Consider the following 16,638-nt stretch of genomic DNA (forward strand, 5'->3'; position numbering starts at 1 on the left):
TATTTGTACATGTTGATCAAATTCCCCCTTAATCTCCTCTTATCAAGAGTGAATAAATTCAGTTCCTCTAATCTTTCCTCATAGCTGAGTTCCTCCATGCCTCTTATCAATTTGGTTGCCCTTCTCTGCACTTTCTCCAGTTCCCCGATATCCTTTTTGAGAACTGGTGCCCAAAACTGAACGGCATATTCCAGATGAGGTCTTACTAATGATTTGAACAGGGGCAAAATTATATCTCTCTCTCTGGAGTACATACCTCTCTTAATACAGGAAAGGACTTTGCTCGCTTTGGAAACCGCAGCTTGGCATTGCATGCTATTATTGAGCTTATGATCTACCAAAACCTCCAGATCCTTCTCCACTATGGATTCCCCCAGTTGTACTCCCCCTAGCATGTATGATGCATGCATATTCTTAGCCCCCAAGTGCATAACTTTACATTTCTCAACATTAAACCTCATCTGCCACATAGTCATTGTCATAGTCATTGTGAGCACCAGGAATAATTATTTGAACTTTTAACAGTCTTTTATTACAGTTTTTGGTTTATATTTTGCACCTCCTTCATGTGGTTCCCTTTCAGGTATACTCTTTAACTCACCCCAGGTTTGACCCAGAGGAATCTGAATACTCAGCAAATTGTCTCCTGGTCTAAGTGCTTAATGCCCCTATAGAAGGGAAGTGGTAAGGAGTGTATTGCTTCTGTACTCCCAGCCACTTCACTCTCTGGCCACACTAAAGCCTCGTACACACAATCAGATTTTCCGCAGACAAAACGTCTGACTTTTGTCTGAAGGGCGTTGGCCAGGAACTTGTCTTGCATACAAACCACACACAATTGTTGGCCAACAAACACAAACGTAGTGAAGTACTACGTGGTTTTTCATCTCTTTAGTGCTACCCTTTAGACACCTTCTGTTAATGTTGTGTTTGGTGAGCACTGATTCTGAGCATGCGTATTTGTACTTTGGAGTTTTGTCTGATGGACTTGTGTACACACGCTCAGAAAATCCAACAACACACCGTTGTCCATAGAAAATGTATAAACCTGCCATCCAACATTTGTCCACGGAAAGTTGGCCAACAATTGTCTGATGGAGCGTACAAACGGTCGGATTTTCCACCAACAGCCTGTCATCACACAATTCCCATTGGAAAATCCTATCGTGTGCATGAGGCTTTAAATAGTGAGGGAGAAATGGGGTTCCTATATACTAGAAACACATGATCGGCCTACTCTCCCCTGACAGAACGTGGATTTGTGTGTTTACACACACAGATCCACGTTCCTGCTCTGTCAGGAGCGATCAGGGTGCCTGGCGGACATCATGGCCGCCGGGCACATGCATTGGCTCCTCAGTGATGTGGCGCTCGCCTCTGGTGGCGCATGTGCGCCCCCATACTGGTGGGAAGCGGAGGACGTCATATGATGCCCGCCCAGGATGGGAGATCCCATCTGCAGATATCATTTGACTATACTCCGGGAATAAAGTGGTTAATCTTAATCTGCCATGGTGCTGCACATGTGATCAGTTATGACACCAGCCATTTGATGATTTCACAATTTGGTTGCGAGCACAAACAATGTGACAGTTAAATTCCCGGCATGTGCGAGGAATTTTTCCAAAACTGTTAAATTGGTGGGTTTAGTTCTGCTTTAAAACACCATTACACTGTGTCCTGCCTGAGCTATTTTTGTTAGTAAAAATGCATATTACAACAGCCTCCCCCAAGGCACATAATATTGTGTAATATACACAAACATTTGAATGAGGATGATATACAATATCAGCTACCATTGGGGAAAATGTTGTAATATGCATTTATTATTAACAAAGATTGATACAATATAATGGAGTTTTATCTCAGGACACCCAGAAGCGAATATACTGACATCTCTGTACAACCCAACATCAACTGCGATACACGTTTCTTCTCACTGGAGAATGTTGTATGGACACCTGGAATTAAAAGCATTGATTATATTATAATGCATACATTGTGAAATTATAATGCGGTGATGCTTTTAGGGAGGAGGCTGCCTTATGTATGCAAACACCTCTTTCCTTAATAGTGCTCTTGTTAGTACAATAGACTTCAAACGTTAAATGGATGTGTATAAAAGAATGCATTATATACTACAAGTGTGATGGGAATGCAGGTCTGTGGGCGGGCGTTTATTATATTTTTGATGCAGCTGTATCATTGTGCCATTTTATACTTACCATTTTCCTGCTGGAACATCTTGGGGGTTATGTACTAAAGGCAAATCCACTTTGCACTGAAAGAGCACTTGGAAGTAAAGTCGCTGTAGATATGAGGGGGGCATGCAAGGAAAATAAAAAAAAAACAGAATTTTATGCTTGCACATGATTGGATGATAAAATCAGCAGAGCTTCCCCCCATTTCAGATCTACCCCTTAGATTTAGAGCGACTGCACTTCCAAGTGCACTTTCAAGTTCCACTTGCAGTGCAAAGTGGATTTGCCTTTTGTAAATAACCCCCCTTGTCTCACCGATTAATTGCATTGGAAGGATCAGGAATCCTGGGTAGATTTGTATGTTAAAGTACACTAACGGATGCTCCTCCTTTCGCTACTCTGTGGTTCTGGGATCCATGTGTTTGTCATCTAGGAACTGTGGTTGTAGGTGAGGGGACCATGTGGGCTGTGCTTTGACCGTGATGTGCGTTTTTAGCGTTTTTGTTCTTCCATAATTTTGTATATATGTATGTGTTCAGTTACAGGTTTCTTACACTAGAGTATTTAGAACAATCGTAGACCTTTGTAGGAGGTTGCGCACAATTTTCTTTTAGAGCTATAGTATCTGCAGAAAGGTGTTTATTTTGGGTGTTGATTGCTTACATATTGGGGGTCATTTACTAAAGGCAAATACACTTTGCACTTTCAAGTGCACTTGGAAGTGACGTTGCTGTCGATCCGAGGGGGACATGCAAGGAAAATAAAAAACAGCATTTTAGCTTGCGCATGATTGGATGATAAAATCAGCAGAGCTTCCCCTCATTTCAGATCTACCCCTCAGATTTACAGCGACTGCACTTCTAAGTGCACTGCAAGTGCACTTGCAGTGCACTTGTAGTGCAGAATGGATTTGCCTTTCGTAAATACCCCCCCCCCCCCCATTGTCATGGCAGCAGCGCACTTTTTTACAATCATGTTACTGCTACCATGGTAAAATATAAATGAATAAATTCATGAAGCCTCTATGTACACCATATGACCACAGGTACATACCTGCACACTTCTCCATAGTTGAGGTGTTTCCAGTGAAGGTTGCTATCTTCCAATTAAAAAAAATACATTCTGAAGAACTTAAAGCGATTGTAAAGTCTCATTTTTTTCAAATTAAAAATAACAAACATGTCATACTTACCTGCTCTGTGCTCTGGGTTTTGCACAGAGCAGTTCAAATCCTCCTCTTCTCAGGTATCTCTCCGATGCTCCTGGCCCCTCCCTCCTGTTGAGTGCCCCCCCAGCAAGCAGCTAGCTATGGGGCACCTGAGCCTAGCCACAGCTCCCAGTATCCATTCAGACATAGAGCCATAGCCCAACCCCATCCTCTTTCTCTCCCCATTGGCTGAATAACTTTGATTGACAGTAGTGGGAGCCAATGGCGCGGCGCTGCTTTCTTAGCCAATAAGGGGTGGAGTCCCAGGCAGCCAGGACAATCCTACAACATTGCTGGATCTAGATGGTGCTCAAGTAAGTGTAAGGGGGGCTGCTGCACACAGAAGGCTTTTTATCTTAATTCATAGAATGCATTAAGGTAAAAAAAAAAACCTTCTGACTTTACAATCACTGTCATTGGAAGTGCACGTGCACTCACAGGTTTGTCTTAGTCCCTCTGCAAAGTCCCACAAATACCTATTGAGCACTGCCTGTGAAGAAGTCCACCTAATGCAGCTTCCAGTGGTGGGGGACAATGATACTCCTCAGTTCAAAGTAGTGTTGGCTGTGGTTGGTTGCACTAAGGCCCCTTTCACACTGGGCGGTTTTCAGGGTCTACAGCGCTAAAAATAGTGCCTGAAAAAACTGGCCCCTTTCACTCCAGTGTGAAAGCCCGAGGGGCTTTCACACTGGAGCAGTGCGCTAGCAGGACGGTGAAAAAAGTCCCGCTAGCCGCATTTTGGGAGCGGTGAAAGGAGCGGTGTATTCACCACTCCTAAACTGCTCCTACCCATTGAAATCAATGGGAAAGCGTGGCTATACTGCCGGCAAAGCGCCGCTGCAGCTGGCACTTTACCGCCGACGGCTGCACCACCCCGGTGTGAAATGGGGCCTAAGGGGGAATATGATGTTGCAAGTGGAGTGGCTGTCAGCATTTTCACTGCTGTTTCATAAGCCTGTAGCTATGTCAGTCAGCAGCTGGTCACACCTTGTCCTGCCCACTGTATTTTGGATTGGCAGAGCCAACTTTGCTGGTGAAACCCTCCTGATGTTAGCTGCAGTGTCTGGGAGGGGGAATCTGTGAAACACAATTGGAGGATTTGGCTGACTCAGAGAAGGTAAAAGAAGTATCTTAATTGTACAGCACAGGACACAGGCTTTGTTTGCATAGACCCTGGGTTATAGGTTGGTATAGTCAGATGATTGGACACTGATGAAGATTTTAGGGACATCCCACTCCCTGCGTATCCTTCGATCACCGTAACTCTTTGAGCCCTCAGTTTCTTTGCTAGTTTCCTAAGGTGACTGACCTCTTCTGCCTTACAGAGAAATCACTCTTAGCTTGGTGGAATTCCAATCCAGCCCTGGCAATGGGGAAGTCATTTCTACCATACAACTGGAAAGTAATAACAACAGATGCCTGCCTCTCAGGCTAGGGGTGACTGTTACAATTTCTCACAATTCATGGGACATGGTCATAAAGAAAGCTAAGCTCCCTATTAACATCTTGAAGGCAATGGGCAAGTGCAATGGGACAATGCCATGGCTGTGGCCTACATCAATCACCAAGAGGACATCAAGAATTATGCAATCTTGAAAGAAGCAAGCCTAATCACGTCATGGATGGAAAAACACAGTTTAGCAATCCCAGCAGTGGACAATTGGAAGGCAGATTACCTCATTTGTCACCTCCTGGACCAAGGGGAATTAGTCCTTCATCCTGACATCTTCAGAGTGATAAGTCAGATATGGGAGACACCGGACATGGATATCCTGGCCACCAGGTTCAACAACAAGTTACCCTTGTTGATGGTCAGGATCAAAGATCCTCTAGTACTGGCTTCAGATGTTCTAATAATTCCCTGGACTCAGTTCAGGCTAATCTATGTCTTTCCTCCAGGGCGAATTCTGAATAGAGCAAGAAATCACTATATCTTATTGTACCAAACTGGCTCAGAAAGGACCAGGTACACAGACAATCTCAGACATTGGAAGAGGCCAGGGGTATTCTCCTAAAACAGGGCAGACCTGTTATCTTAAGGTCCCCTGTCCTGCTTCCCGTTCACTTTAGTGGCATGGCTTTCGAAGCTCAAGTATTGAAAGACAGAGGGGTCTCTGAGTCTGACATTCACACATTGCAAAAAGCAATGAAGGACACTTCCATAAAGAGATACTATCATACCTGGAAATTCTACTTTGTTTGGTGTGAACACAGGCACTTTAGTTCCAGAGATTACTCTGTGCTTCGTATTCTGGCCTTAGTATAATCAGGGATTAAACAGAACTTGGCCTTAGGTGATCTTAGGTTGTGGCCATTCTTTCCAAAAAAAAAAACTCTAGCTAAACCGCTAAACCTTTAAGATGTTTGTAGGATTGAACCATCCTTACAGCACCTTGTGCTTCTTTGGGACCCTAATTTGGTTCTCTCTGATCTGCAGAAACCACCCTTTGAACTCATCAGCGAACTAACTCCCTTTGGATGGCCTCTCTTGCATGGTAGCCTTCTTAGTGGCTGTCACTTCTGTCAAACAGGTCACTGATATAGTGTCTCTCTCTTGTAAGCTGCCATTCTTCATTCTTCATAAGGAAAAATTAGTCTTGCACCTAGAATTCTCCTTTCTCCCCAGTGTGGTGTCACCTTCACCTCAATGATGACATAGTCCAAGGTCTTGCCCTACTCTGTACCACCCAAAAAAAATAGTTCTTAAACCCTCTGGTTGTGGTCATAGCCAACAGAGTTTATCCTAAAATTACAGGAAGACAGACTCTCTTTTCATTGTACCCCTTAAGGACCTCACAAGGGACATCCTGCTTCAAGATCCACCATTGCTAGGTGGATAGGACAATTTATCTCGAGAGCTTACACCCTAAAGGACAAAGCACCTTCTGCAGTAAGACACGCAGACTCTGCTAGATTTCTGGAGTTTCCTGGGCATTCCAACATCAAGCCTCTGTTACCTAGCTTTGTAAGGCCATCTGGTCTTTAGTTCATACCGTTTCAATGTTTTACAAGGTGGATGTCCAGTTTTCTAGGGATGCAACATTTGGATGCAGGGTTCTTACAGCAGCACTCTGAGTTGGGTCAGTTTATCCTTGTTATTGTTGGGCCTGTTGGCACAGTTCTGTTTGCCTTTGTTGCCCTCCCTTATTCATTACTTGGGGATGTCCCAGGGTCTATGAATGGCAATCCTGTGATATGTACCATGCGATTAGGATAAAAGGTGTTTTGACTTGCCTGTAAATCCCACATCTTGGAGTACAGTATAGGACACAGGCCACCTTTCCATCTATTCATGTGTTACTCTGCATTGCTTGCTACAAAATGGAGGAATCACAGTGTATGGTATGCACATGCCCGGATTTTCTGGCAGAAAAGGTCAGACGGTATTCCCGACGGAGTTCCGACTGAATGGACTTGCCCAAACACAAACGGACCAAAGTCCGTTCGTTTTGAACGTGATGGCGTAGAAAAGGAAGTTCAATAGCCAGTAGCCAATAGCTGCCCTTACGTTGTATTTGGTCCGTCTGACCAGCATACAGACAAACGGTTTTCCCGATAGAAATTGATTCCGTCTGACAGATTTGAAACATGTTTTATTTCTAGGTCCGTCTGAATTTTTAAAGGAAAAAGTCAGATGAAACCCACACACGATCGTAATATCCGACGGAATGATTCCATCTGACCTTTTCTGACGGAAATTCCGGTCGTGTGTACGCGGCATTAGAGTTATATAGAGATGTCTAGGTGCGTGTCCTCCAAAACTTTGCTAGTGCCCAGTCACCTGAAGGTATCGGCCTATAACCCAAGGTCTAAAAAAAATCAAGCCTGTGACCTGTATTATACTTCAAGATATTACATTTACAGGTAAGTCAAAATTATTTTTATATTAATCACACAGTACAGGACACAGGCTATGCCTATTTAAAAGGCCCTAGCATTACATAGTAACTGGATTTGAGACCTGTTTATACTGTCACACAGAGCCTTTAGATGTACTTTAATTCTGGCAGATACAAAGACATTTCAGAAAATTATGAGCTTCAATCTTATGGCAACAGTATGCGTGGAAGGCCCTTTACTGTTTCAGCATGACACTGCAAGATATGGTTTAGCCAGCACTTTTTAGGGCAACGTAATAGTTTCTTTCAAGCCCATCCCCAAACTTACTGTATACTCACCTTTTCCATGCTACCTGGCACTCCATTAATCCTGCAGCTCTTGTGAAATACCCGGTACTTTTGAGTATTGACCTTCTATCAGGATGCAGTGGTTATGCTTGATCAGCCGATAGCTGGGCCTATACACTGTCATGTAAGGACATGTATGTAATGTAAGGAGAAGGATGTCATCCACCCTGTGTAAGCTCCTGGCTTATAGGACTTTTAATTATGGAGGGATAGAGCAGCAGGGACGTTAAAGAAATGTGAGTATCAGTAGGCCAGGGGTGGTCTTTCAAAGAAAACCTGCCCTTGGAGGACCAGAGCGAGGTTAAGCACGTCACTTCCACCCTCCGGCCTTAAAGGGCCCATATTTATTTTTTATTTTTTGTTACTTTTAAATGCAAATGGGAGATTTGAGATCTTCCTGACCCCAGGTCTCACATTAAAGAGGCTGTCCTGCTTGTTTCATTTAGAAGGAATGTTTACATTCCTTCTAATAGGAATAAAAGTGATCAACATTTTATTTTTTTAAAGGGACAGTGTCAAAATAAAAAATAAGTAAAATAAATAGGAGAAAAAAAAAAAAAGTCAAGTGTCTATCGCTCCGAGCTCACACACAGAAGCGAATGCATACACAAGTGATGCCCACATATGTAAACGGTATTCAAACTACACATGAGGTATTGCCACAATCGGTATAGTGATAGTATTAAATCTAGCAATAGACCTCCTCTGTAACTCTAAACTGGTAACATGTAGAAATGTTTAATGTGTCGCCTATGGAGGTTTTTAGTACCCGTTTTTAGGTTTTAAGTTTGTCGCCATTCCACAAGCGTGTTCAGTTTTAAAGCATGACATGCTAGGTATCTATTTACTCAGCATAACATCATCTTTCACATTATACAAAATTGGGCTAACTTTACTGTTTTCTTATCTTTTTTTTTTTATTCAAAAAAGTGTGTTTTTTCCAAAACAATTGTGTTTCAGACAGTGTCAGAAATAGGCTTGGTCCTTAAGTGGGTAAGGACTAGCTTTACTTAGATCAAATGCTGCCATTTCAATGACTGATTCCTGAATTGTACATTGTTGTGCCAACTATTGGCAATAGTAAGTGTCAGTAATGGTATGCATTGCATAGTGAGAATTGCCCGTACTTGGTATTCTAGTGAAATGACTATAATGGCACTTTACACAACAGAACTGCTCTCCATGTGCTGAAACCATACTGCTCTGTGCTCTGTGTCATCCAAGGCTGTGTAATGCTTTAAACAGCTGGTTGGTGGGACATTCAGAGTAATTACAGGCCTGCTATGTAAAATGGCATTTATCCTGAAATCAATTCTCTCGTTAGGCTCATTTGCGCTAAACTCCTGACAATTAAACATTTCTCTTTCAGACACAATTACAAGAATTATTCTATGGAGTCTCGCACACATTTCAGGATTCAGGACGCGCTACTACAAGCCAAAACGACCCCTCACAATGGATGCTGACAAACATCCCCCGGGAATATCCCTTGTAGTATTTATTTATCATAAACTGAGGCATAGGCGCATGTCCTGGAAACAGAAAAGGCTAATCGGAGGCTCCCAGACAAGATCATGTAAATCATTTTATGAAAGGTGATTATGGTAATGTATTTGGCCGCCAAGCTTGTATTAGGGGCTGCTTCAGTCTATGATTGTTCAGCAGCCATTTTTTAAGCTGGGCCAATATTTAGGAGAGCACCTCATACCTCAGCAACATCACTTGAACCTTCTAAATGAATTTGCTCCATATTGCTTCAGCACACTAAATATCTACTGTCCGAATAACAAGCTCAGCGCTGTAGGTGTAGAGATAACTGTAGGAGCTGCCATAGAGGCCTTGCATGTAAACAAAATACCTGAAGAAAGAACGATCTGTGTTACCTATAGCAAAATATTCAATTCTGCCATTCCTGCTCCCATACAATCCTAAGCCTGGACATGAAATGGTGAATCATTGGTTATTCTGAGACATAAGAACAGGTCTTCCTTTTAGACAATTTTGTGTATGCATTTCAGAGTGTTAATCAACTTTATGAGAAAACCAGAATAATGAATGCACTGTGGTCAAAGCTGCATATTGTATTGCACTAAAAAGTGATTAAATTAATTGGAGAGGGAAATATTTATTGATAAACAATAGAATTGCAACTGCTCAAGTCTCAATGATTAGAGAATAGAACCAAGTGTCAGTTAGGAGATCAGCCACTAGAGGGGGCTAGAATCAGAATATTGTTTAACTACGTCTGTGAAATTTATGGCTGTCAGTGTGTTTTAAAGCAAAAACAAATTTACCCTGTAAAACAAGTGCTTCTGGTTATAGTGGGCAAAGAATCAAACCCTTTGTTCTCTTGTAGAGTTATGGGCACAGCTGCTATCAGAGTGTCAGATAACACATCCCCCTGCTGGGCACAGTTGTGATGGGTTCCTTTGAAGTGACAGTGCTATAAAGCAGTGGTCATCAACCCTGTCCTCAGGGCCCACTAAAAGGCCAGGTTTTATGTATTACCTTGGGGAGATGCAGACTAGAATACTGCAATCACTGAGCAGCAAATGATCTCACCTGTGATGTATTTCAGTTATCCTGCAAACCTGGCCTGTCATAGAAGGTTCAAATCTCTGCCAGTTCAGCAGGGACCAGCCCGAGATTCAAACCATGTATGGGCAGGCTGATTGTACCCTAATTTGATTCATCGATCGGCTTGGGTACAATCAGCATGTTGGATTTTTAGGATGCCATTCTTGCCAGTGGCTATAGCCGCTAGCAATCATTACTGCTCTCCCAGCTGGGAAGGCTCCCCCTGCTGGGAGAATACAATAACTCAGCAGGAGGGATTCCCTATAAACACTCACTGTGTGTCTAGATTCCCCCATCAACACTGACTGTGTTGATGGGGGAATCTAGTGATTTTCTTACCCATTGTTGCAGGAAAAAAAAAAATAAATCATATCATCTATGGCCGGCTTTAGCTATGTGGATATTGTGTTTGTTAACCTTGTTGTAAAATGGGGGCATTGTGCATAAGAACGCTCAGATGGATGATGGAAGAAGCTTAAAGAATGATGTCAAAGAATTGAAACCATACACTGATGGAAGCTCCCTAGTGCTACCACAAGCAATAAACAGATATTTTGAAGCCTCTATGTCCAAACCACACAATCAGGGATAGATTGATTTCAGTAAGAATACATTCTCTGATGTGATGGGTGGATGTAATGTCTATCTCCGTGTCACAAGACAGCCCATTTATCTGACAGCATCTGACGGATTGCACTGTAATAAATGCTGTGCTTCAAATTACACCGGACATGACGCAGAACGTGCTAATCAGCCCAACCATTTATCATTGCAAATTGATTTATGACCTTAGTTCTCATTAATGACTATAGTCATGATGTGGCAGGTGATGGTTAAGCACAATTCAGCCTAATGGTGTTCAGTGTATCATCCTCATGTCATACAATGAGGTTGATAAGGAAGTGGAGGTGGCCATAAGAGGTTTGAGTCCCATTAAACAAAGCTTTTCACCCTTCTTTTTTTTTCTAAATTCGTGGTACTCTGGTCATGATGGGCCCTCGCAGTGCTTGTGTCTCAAATCTAATCACAGGCTCAAAAGGGAGACCCTCCCTTACTGGTGTTATCTTGGGTCTGCGCTACATGATGGGTTTTAGGTGTTCACTGGCACAACTGAAGCCGACAATACAATCTAGTTGTACAATTTCCTTTAGATCTATCAACACATGTAATGTAAATAGTAATGCGATTAGATAGAAATTGATTGGATTGTAAAGGTTTGTTCCTGCTCTATAAAACTAGGTACGATTTTAATTCCTGTAGTCATGTAGTGCAAGCTATGCAGCCCTGTGTCATAAAGAGCTCATGACCACACAATGGTTCTCAATTTATCGGGAATAGACCCCATAGGATAGGTCTGAGTAGCTGGCACTATACAAATCTCCTACCACACATTAGCAATCAGTGACTGATTTTACTTGTGCCATTAGATGGCTAAAATCATGTTATGTAGCTTAATTTTAAAGGTGCCACTACATTCTTTATTTTTTTCATTATATATATATATATATATATATATATATATATATATATATATATATATATATATTATATATTATATAACACTGAAGAAAATAAATAAAGATTGTAGTGGCACCTTTAAATTAACCACTTGCCAAGCAGGCCAATTCTCTCCTACATGTAAAAATATTATTTTTTTTGCTAGCAAATTACATAGAACCCCCAAACATTATATATGTTTTTTTAGCAGAGACCCTAGAGAATACAATGGCGGTCATTGCAACTTTTTTATCTTGCACAGTATTTGCGCAGCAATTTTTCAAACGCGTTTATTATTTTTTTTTTTTAAACTGTTTCATGCTTTTAAAAAAAAAAAAAAAAAAAAAACAGTAAAGTTAGCACGATTTTTTAGCATAAAGTGAAAGATGAAGTTACGCTGAGTAAATAGATACTCAACATGGCACGTTTCAAAATTGCACCCACTCGTGGAATGGCGCCAAACTTCGGTACTTAAAAATCCCCATAGGTGACGATTTACATTTTTTTTACTGGTCACATGTTTTGAGTTAGAGGAGGGCTAGAATTATTGCTCTCGCTCTAACGTTCATGGTGACACCTCACATGTGTGGTTTGAACACCATTTACATATGTGGTCAGGACTTACGTATGCGTTTGCTTCTGCATGCGAGTGCACGAAGACAGGAGCGCTTTACATTTTTATTTTTTTTTGTTAATTTTACTTTACATTTTTTAGTTTGACAATTTTAAAAAAAATACATTTTGATCACTTTTATTCCTATTACAAGTAATGTAAACATCCCTTGTAATAGGAATATGGCATGATCGGTCCTCTTTATATTGAGATATGGGGTCAACAAGACCCCACATCTCACCTCTAGGCCGGGACAGCCGAAAAAAAAAAAAAAAAGAGATCTCAGCTTCCCAGCCGAGGCGGCACTGTTTGTTTGAATGCAGAGGCCAGGCATGATGTCATAACATCGCGCCCGCCTCCAAATGATCATAGAGACTCCAGCAACCATCTGGTCCACCAGAAATCTCTATGGTAAACATCCGGGGCCGGCGGATCCTGTCTCTGACTCACTGATGGACGCGGTGAGTCGGTAGAAGCATAGGGGGGTGGCGGGGGGAACGTCCCCTCTCGCCGCCTGTAAGAATGATCAAGTGGCTGACCAGCTGCTATGATCGTTCTTATGGTGTAGGGCAGTGATTGCAAACCTTGGCACCCCAGATGTTTTGGAACTCACCTACACTGCAGAGTGCAAGAGCATCATGGGAAATGTAGTTCCAAAACGTCTGGGGTGCCAAGGTTCGCCTTCATTGGTGTAGGGAATTGCCAGCTGAAAAAGACAATATCTGAATGATGCCTGTAGCTGCAGGCATCATTCAGATATACCCTCACAAAGTCAAGGATGTCATATGACGGCCAGCGGTGGGCAAGTGGTTAAGCTACACAATATGAAAAAGAAAAAAAAAAATATATATATAAAGTGATCTATATCAAGTAAATATTCAATATCTGTAAAAGTCCAAGTCCAGCCAAAATATTTATTTTTGCTTTAGAATGTGTGGAAGAGCCTGTATTCCTCTGACATTGCTGTCAATCATTGCATGAGGCTAGGTTCACACGGCGGGCAATCCGATTTTGATCCGACATTCAGTGTGATTATGTACGGCAACTTGGATGCTACTTTGAAATGGATTACATATTCTATAGGGCCAAAATCATGCTGGAATCACACCTAAGTAGTACAGGAACCTTTTCCAAAATTGCACCATGCTGAAATACATTGATGTGAATGGGCACTATTGAAAACAATGTGATTTCCATTGTTATGCAATTCTTAAGTTGCATCTGAAATTACACTACTGTTAACAAATCCTAAGGCTGGCCATAGATGACACAATTTTCTTTCCATTTGCCACAGGTGGGAGGAGAGAAAATGATTAGATCCCCCTCCCCCAATAAACACAGTCAGTGTTGATGGGGGAATGTCTCCTGCTGCGCTATTGTATTCTAGCAGCGGGGCCACAGGGAGCTTTTCGGACCAGCATAATAATACAATGGTTACTGCTGCCAGCTATAGCCATAGTAACCATATATAAAAGAATATGACAGGCTGGTTGTACCCAAGTCGATTGGTCAATCAACTTGGGTACAATCAGGCTGCCTCATACATAATTTGAATCTTGGCCGGCCCTTGCTGAACCAGGTAAGATTTGAACCGTCTGTGGCCAGCTATAAGGAGACTTCCCCTGGCACAAAGGGGAAATAAATGCTTCCTGTGTCATTACCGAAGCAGATATCTACCGATTCCTGCAGCTGGGATTGCAGCAGCATGTGGATAGTAGAGACAGCTGACTTGGGTGACAGGCTGTCAGCTCTCGCAGCTATTTGTGCCTGTTCACACAGCCAGCGATCGCCTGCTCCAAGCTTGCTGTTCACACTGCTCCGATACAAGCAGAAGTCCAGGTGATGTAGGCCTTAATGACTAATACAGCATTGCATGTCTAAGCTCCTCTACTGCAGCCAAAAGCTGCTATATACTACATTTACAGTCCTCATTGGTCACTATGAAAGTGAACATTACATTATGAAAGTGAACAGTGCAGTAATTGCACCAATCAACTTTATTTTCCTCATCTTCTTGAGGACTAAATAGTAGGATATCCCAGTGCCCCATGTGTAGACAATGGCATACATACAGATAGGGATGGCAGTAGATGTGTGTCCCTGGTCATTTTTTTTTTTTGCTTAAAAATAACATGTTATACTCACCCGCTCTGTGCAGTGGTTTTGTACCAAGCAGCCTGGATCCTCCTCTTCTCGGGTCCCTCACCGGCTCTCCTGGCCCCTCCCTCCCGCCCCCACAGCAAGCAGCATGCTGGGGGGCACTGAGTCAAGCCTCTGTTCTGTGTGTTCACTCCGCCCCCTCTCCTCATTGGCTCGCTGACCGCAGCAGGCGCTAATGGTGCCTGTTGTGTGTCTCAGCCAATCAGGAGGGAGAGCCCCAGATAGCTGAGTCTCTTGTGCAACATCACTGGGTCGAGATGGGGGGGCTGCTGCACACAGGTTTTTTTTTTTTATCTTAATGCATAGAATACATTAAGATAAAAAAATTCTTCTGCCTTTAGAACCCCTTTAAGCTCCTTTCCACTAGATCGGGGGTCAGCAACCTGTAGATGGCTGTCTAGGCTTGTTGACCTGCCATCCCAGAGCATCAGAGTGCAATGGAGAGGGACTACTTGTAAAGTGGGAGTTGTAATAGGGAGCGGGAGTTGCATAAGCCGATGCCTCCTCTGTAGTGCCGGCTCCTGTCCTATGCGGAGTGATACCAGCTGCACTCCACATCTTATCCCAGCTAGTGGTCTCCAGAGTGGTGCCAGCAGCAGGAAAGAAGAGATCTTCAGGTCAATGTGAACCAATACACTGGGCATATTAGTATAAGGCTGCTTTCACACTGAACTGCCACCACTCAACCGCAGGGATTTACCACTCCCCAACTTTACGTGTGAACGAGCCCTAAGGCCCCATTCACACCTGAGCGTTTTGTACTGTGAAGCCTGAAGCTACAATACGCTTGAGGGTGAAAAAAAAATTCATTATTCTCTATGGAGGTAGTTCACATCTCCACTCCAAGTTGCCTGAAGCTCAAAACAAGTCCTGGACCCTTTTTTGTCGCTCGAATCGGGCATATTTGGGCGTTTTTGGAGCAGGAAGCAGATGCCAAAATCTAAAAACATAGCAACAAATGATGAAACCTATTTCCATGCAGCTCAAAAACGCTGCATGGAAACGTGCAAATACGCGTGTCAAAGCGCTCAGGTGTGAATGGGGCCTTAGGGTGCTACTGCCGCAATGCAATTAAGGGCTCATTCACAAGTGCAGCAGGTACTGCTGCTCCTCTGAAAAGCGATCTGAGTGAAATTGATAGGTGGCGAGGGGGAGATATGTTGCCTCCTCACCACCTGATTTAAACCCATGCAATGCACGTGATTGCGTACAGCAATTAGACATTTAAATCAGGTGTGAGCAGGCGGCGCCGTGCCTGGTGATCTTCTCCCATGTTGTACAGGTAGATCTCCACCTCTGTAAGGTTGCCTATCCCTGAGATAGAGACTGAATGCAGCTCATACAATCTATCACAAGCGGTCAGAAGCACTGTGCAGGCTTAGAGAAGGTCTGGAAAGCTTTTGTCTAAGAAAATGTTGCCAAAAATAGTTCAGAACATTGTAGATGATTTTAAATCGTTTATATTAAAATCTGATGTTTCTTAATGAGGAAAATGTCTGTATTTTTCTATTGTTTGTTCACAATAAACATAATTTTATCTATTAGTGTGTGTGCCGTTCTCCATAGAATACAGTTATTGTTATAAAGCTGCTTTTTGTAAGAATCTTCTAATGCAAAAAAAATAAAGTTTCTTTATACTTGTCCTTAAAAAAAAAAAAAAAAAAAAATGGCAGCTGGAAAGTGAAATGTGGCTGACAAAAGTAGGAGGAGGGAGGATGGTGGGGGGGGGGGGGGGGGGACAAATTGGACTCTAGGAATTCCTTCATAGAGCAAGCGAGAGAATAAGAAATGGAGTAGTAGAAAATAAAGATACATTTAAGTGATCTTCAGAATAGGTGTAGAAAAGGACCAGGTTTTTTTTTTTTTTTTTTTAACGAGACAAAGAGACCCCAGAGATAATGACTAATAAATTATAGCATTAAAACAAAAAGGAAACATTTATTATATTGCAGCTTACCAATTCTTAGATCTAATAGCCGCATTTGTTTCCTTTCCTTGGCTTTCTTTCCCTTTTTACCTGGTGATTTGGCTAATAAGTCTGTGGTTTTTCACAAGAATAAGCTATCTTGCAAATGCAGTTACAGAGTTGAGACAAGTCATTTAACACTGACAGGGGTGCTTACAATGATCAGCTTTTACTTATTTATGTAAAACCTTTATCCCAAAAGGAAAAAAAACAAAAACAAAAAACTGTTG

General features: G+C 42.3%; 1 protein-coding gene across 2 annotated transcripts in view; it reads left to right on the forward strand.

The window, feature by feature from the left end:
* Nucleotides 1-9,745, forward strand: part of TTC39A (tetratricopeptide repeat domain 39A) — a 118,140-nt gene extending 108,395 nt beyond the window's left edge. For both annotated transcript variants that reach the window (XM_077450259.1, XM_077450260.1), the window contains one exon: nt 8,965-9,745. In XM_077450259.1, the coding sequence (XP_077306385.1) occupies nt 8,965-9,061 (97 nt within the window). In that variant the 3' untranslated portion in view covers nt 9,062-9,745. The remainder of the gene's footprint in view (nt 1-8,964) is intronic.
* Nucleotides 9,746-16,638: the final 6,893 nt, after the last annotated feature.

This window comes from Lithobates pipiens, unplaced genomic scaffold (genome assembly GCF_037356315.1).
Source record: "Lithobates pipiens isolate NorthernLeopardFrog02 unplaced genomic scaffold, aLitPip1_a1.2 Scaffold_23, whole genome shotgun sequence".
Classification (NCBI taxonomy): Eukaryota; Metazoa; Chordata; class Amphibia; order Anura; family Ranidae; genus Lithobates; species Lithobates pipiens.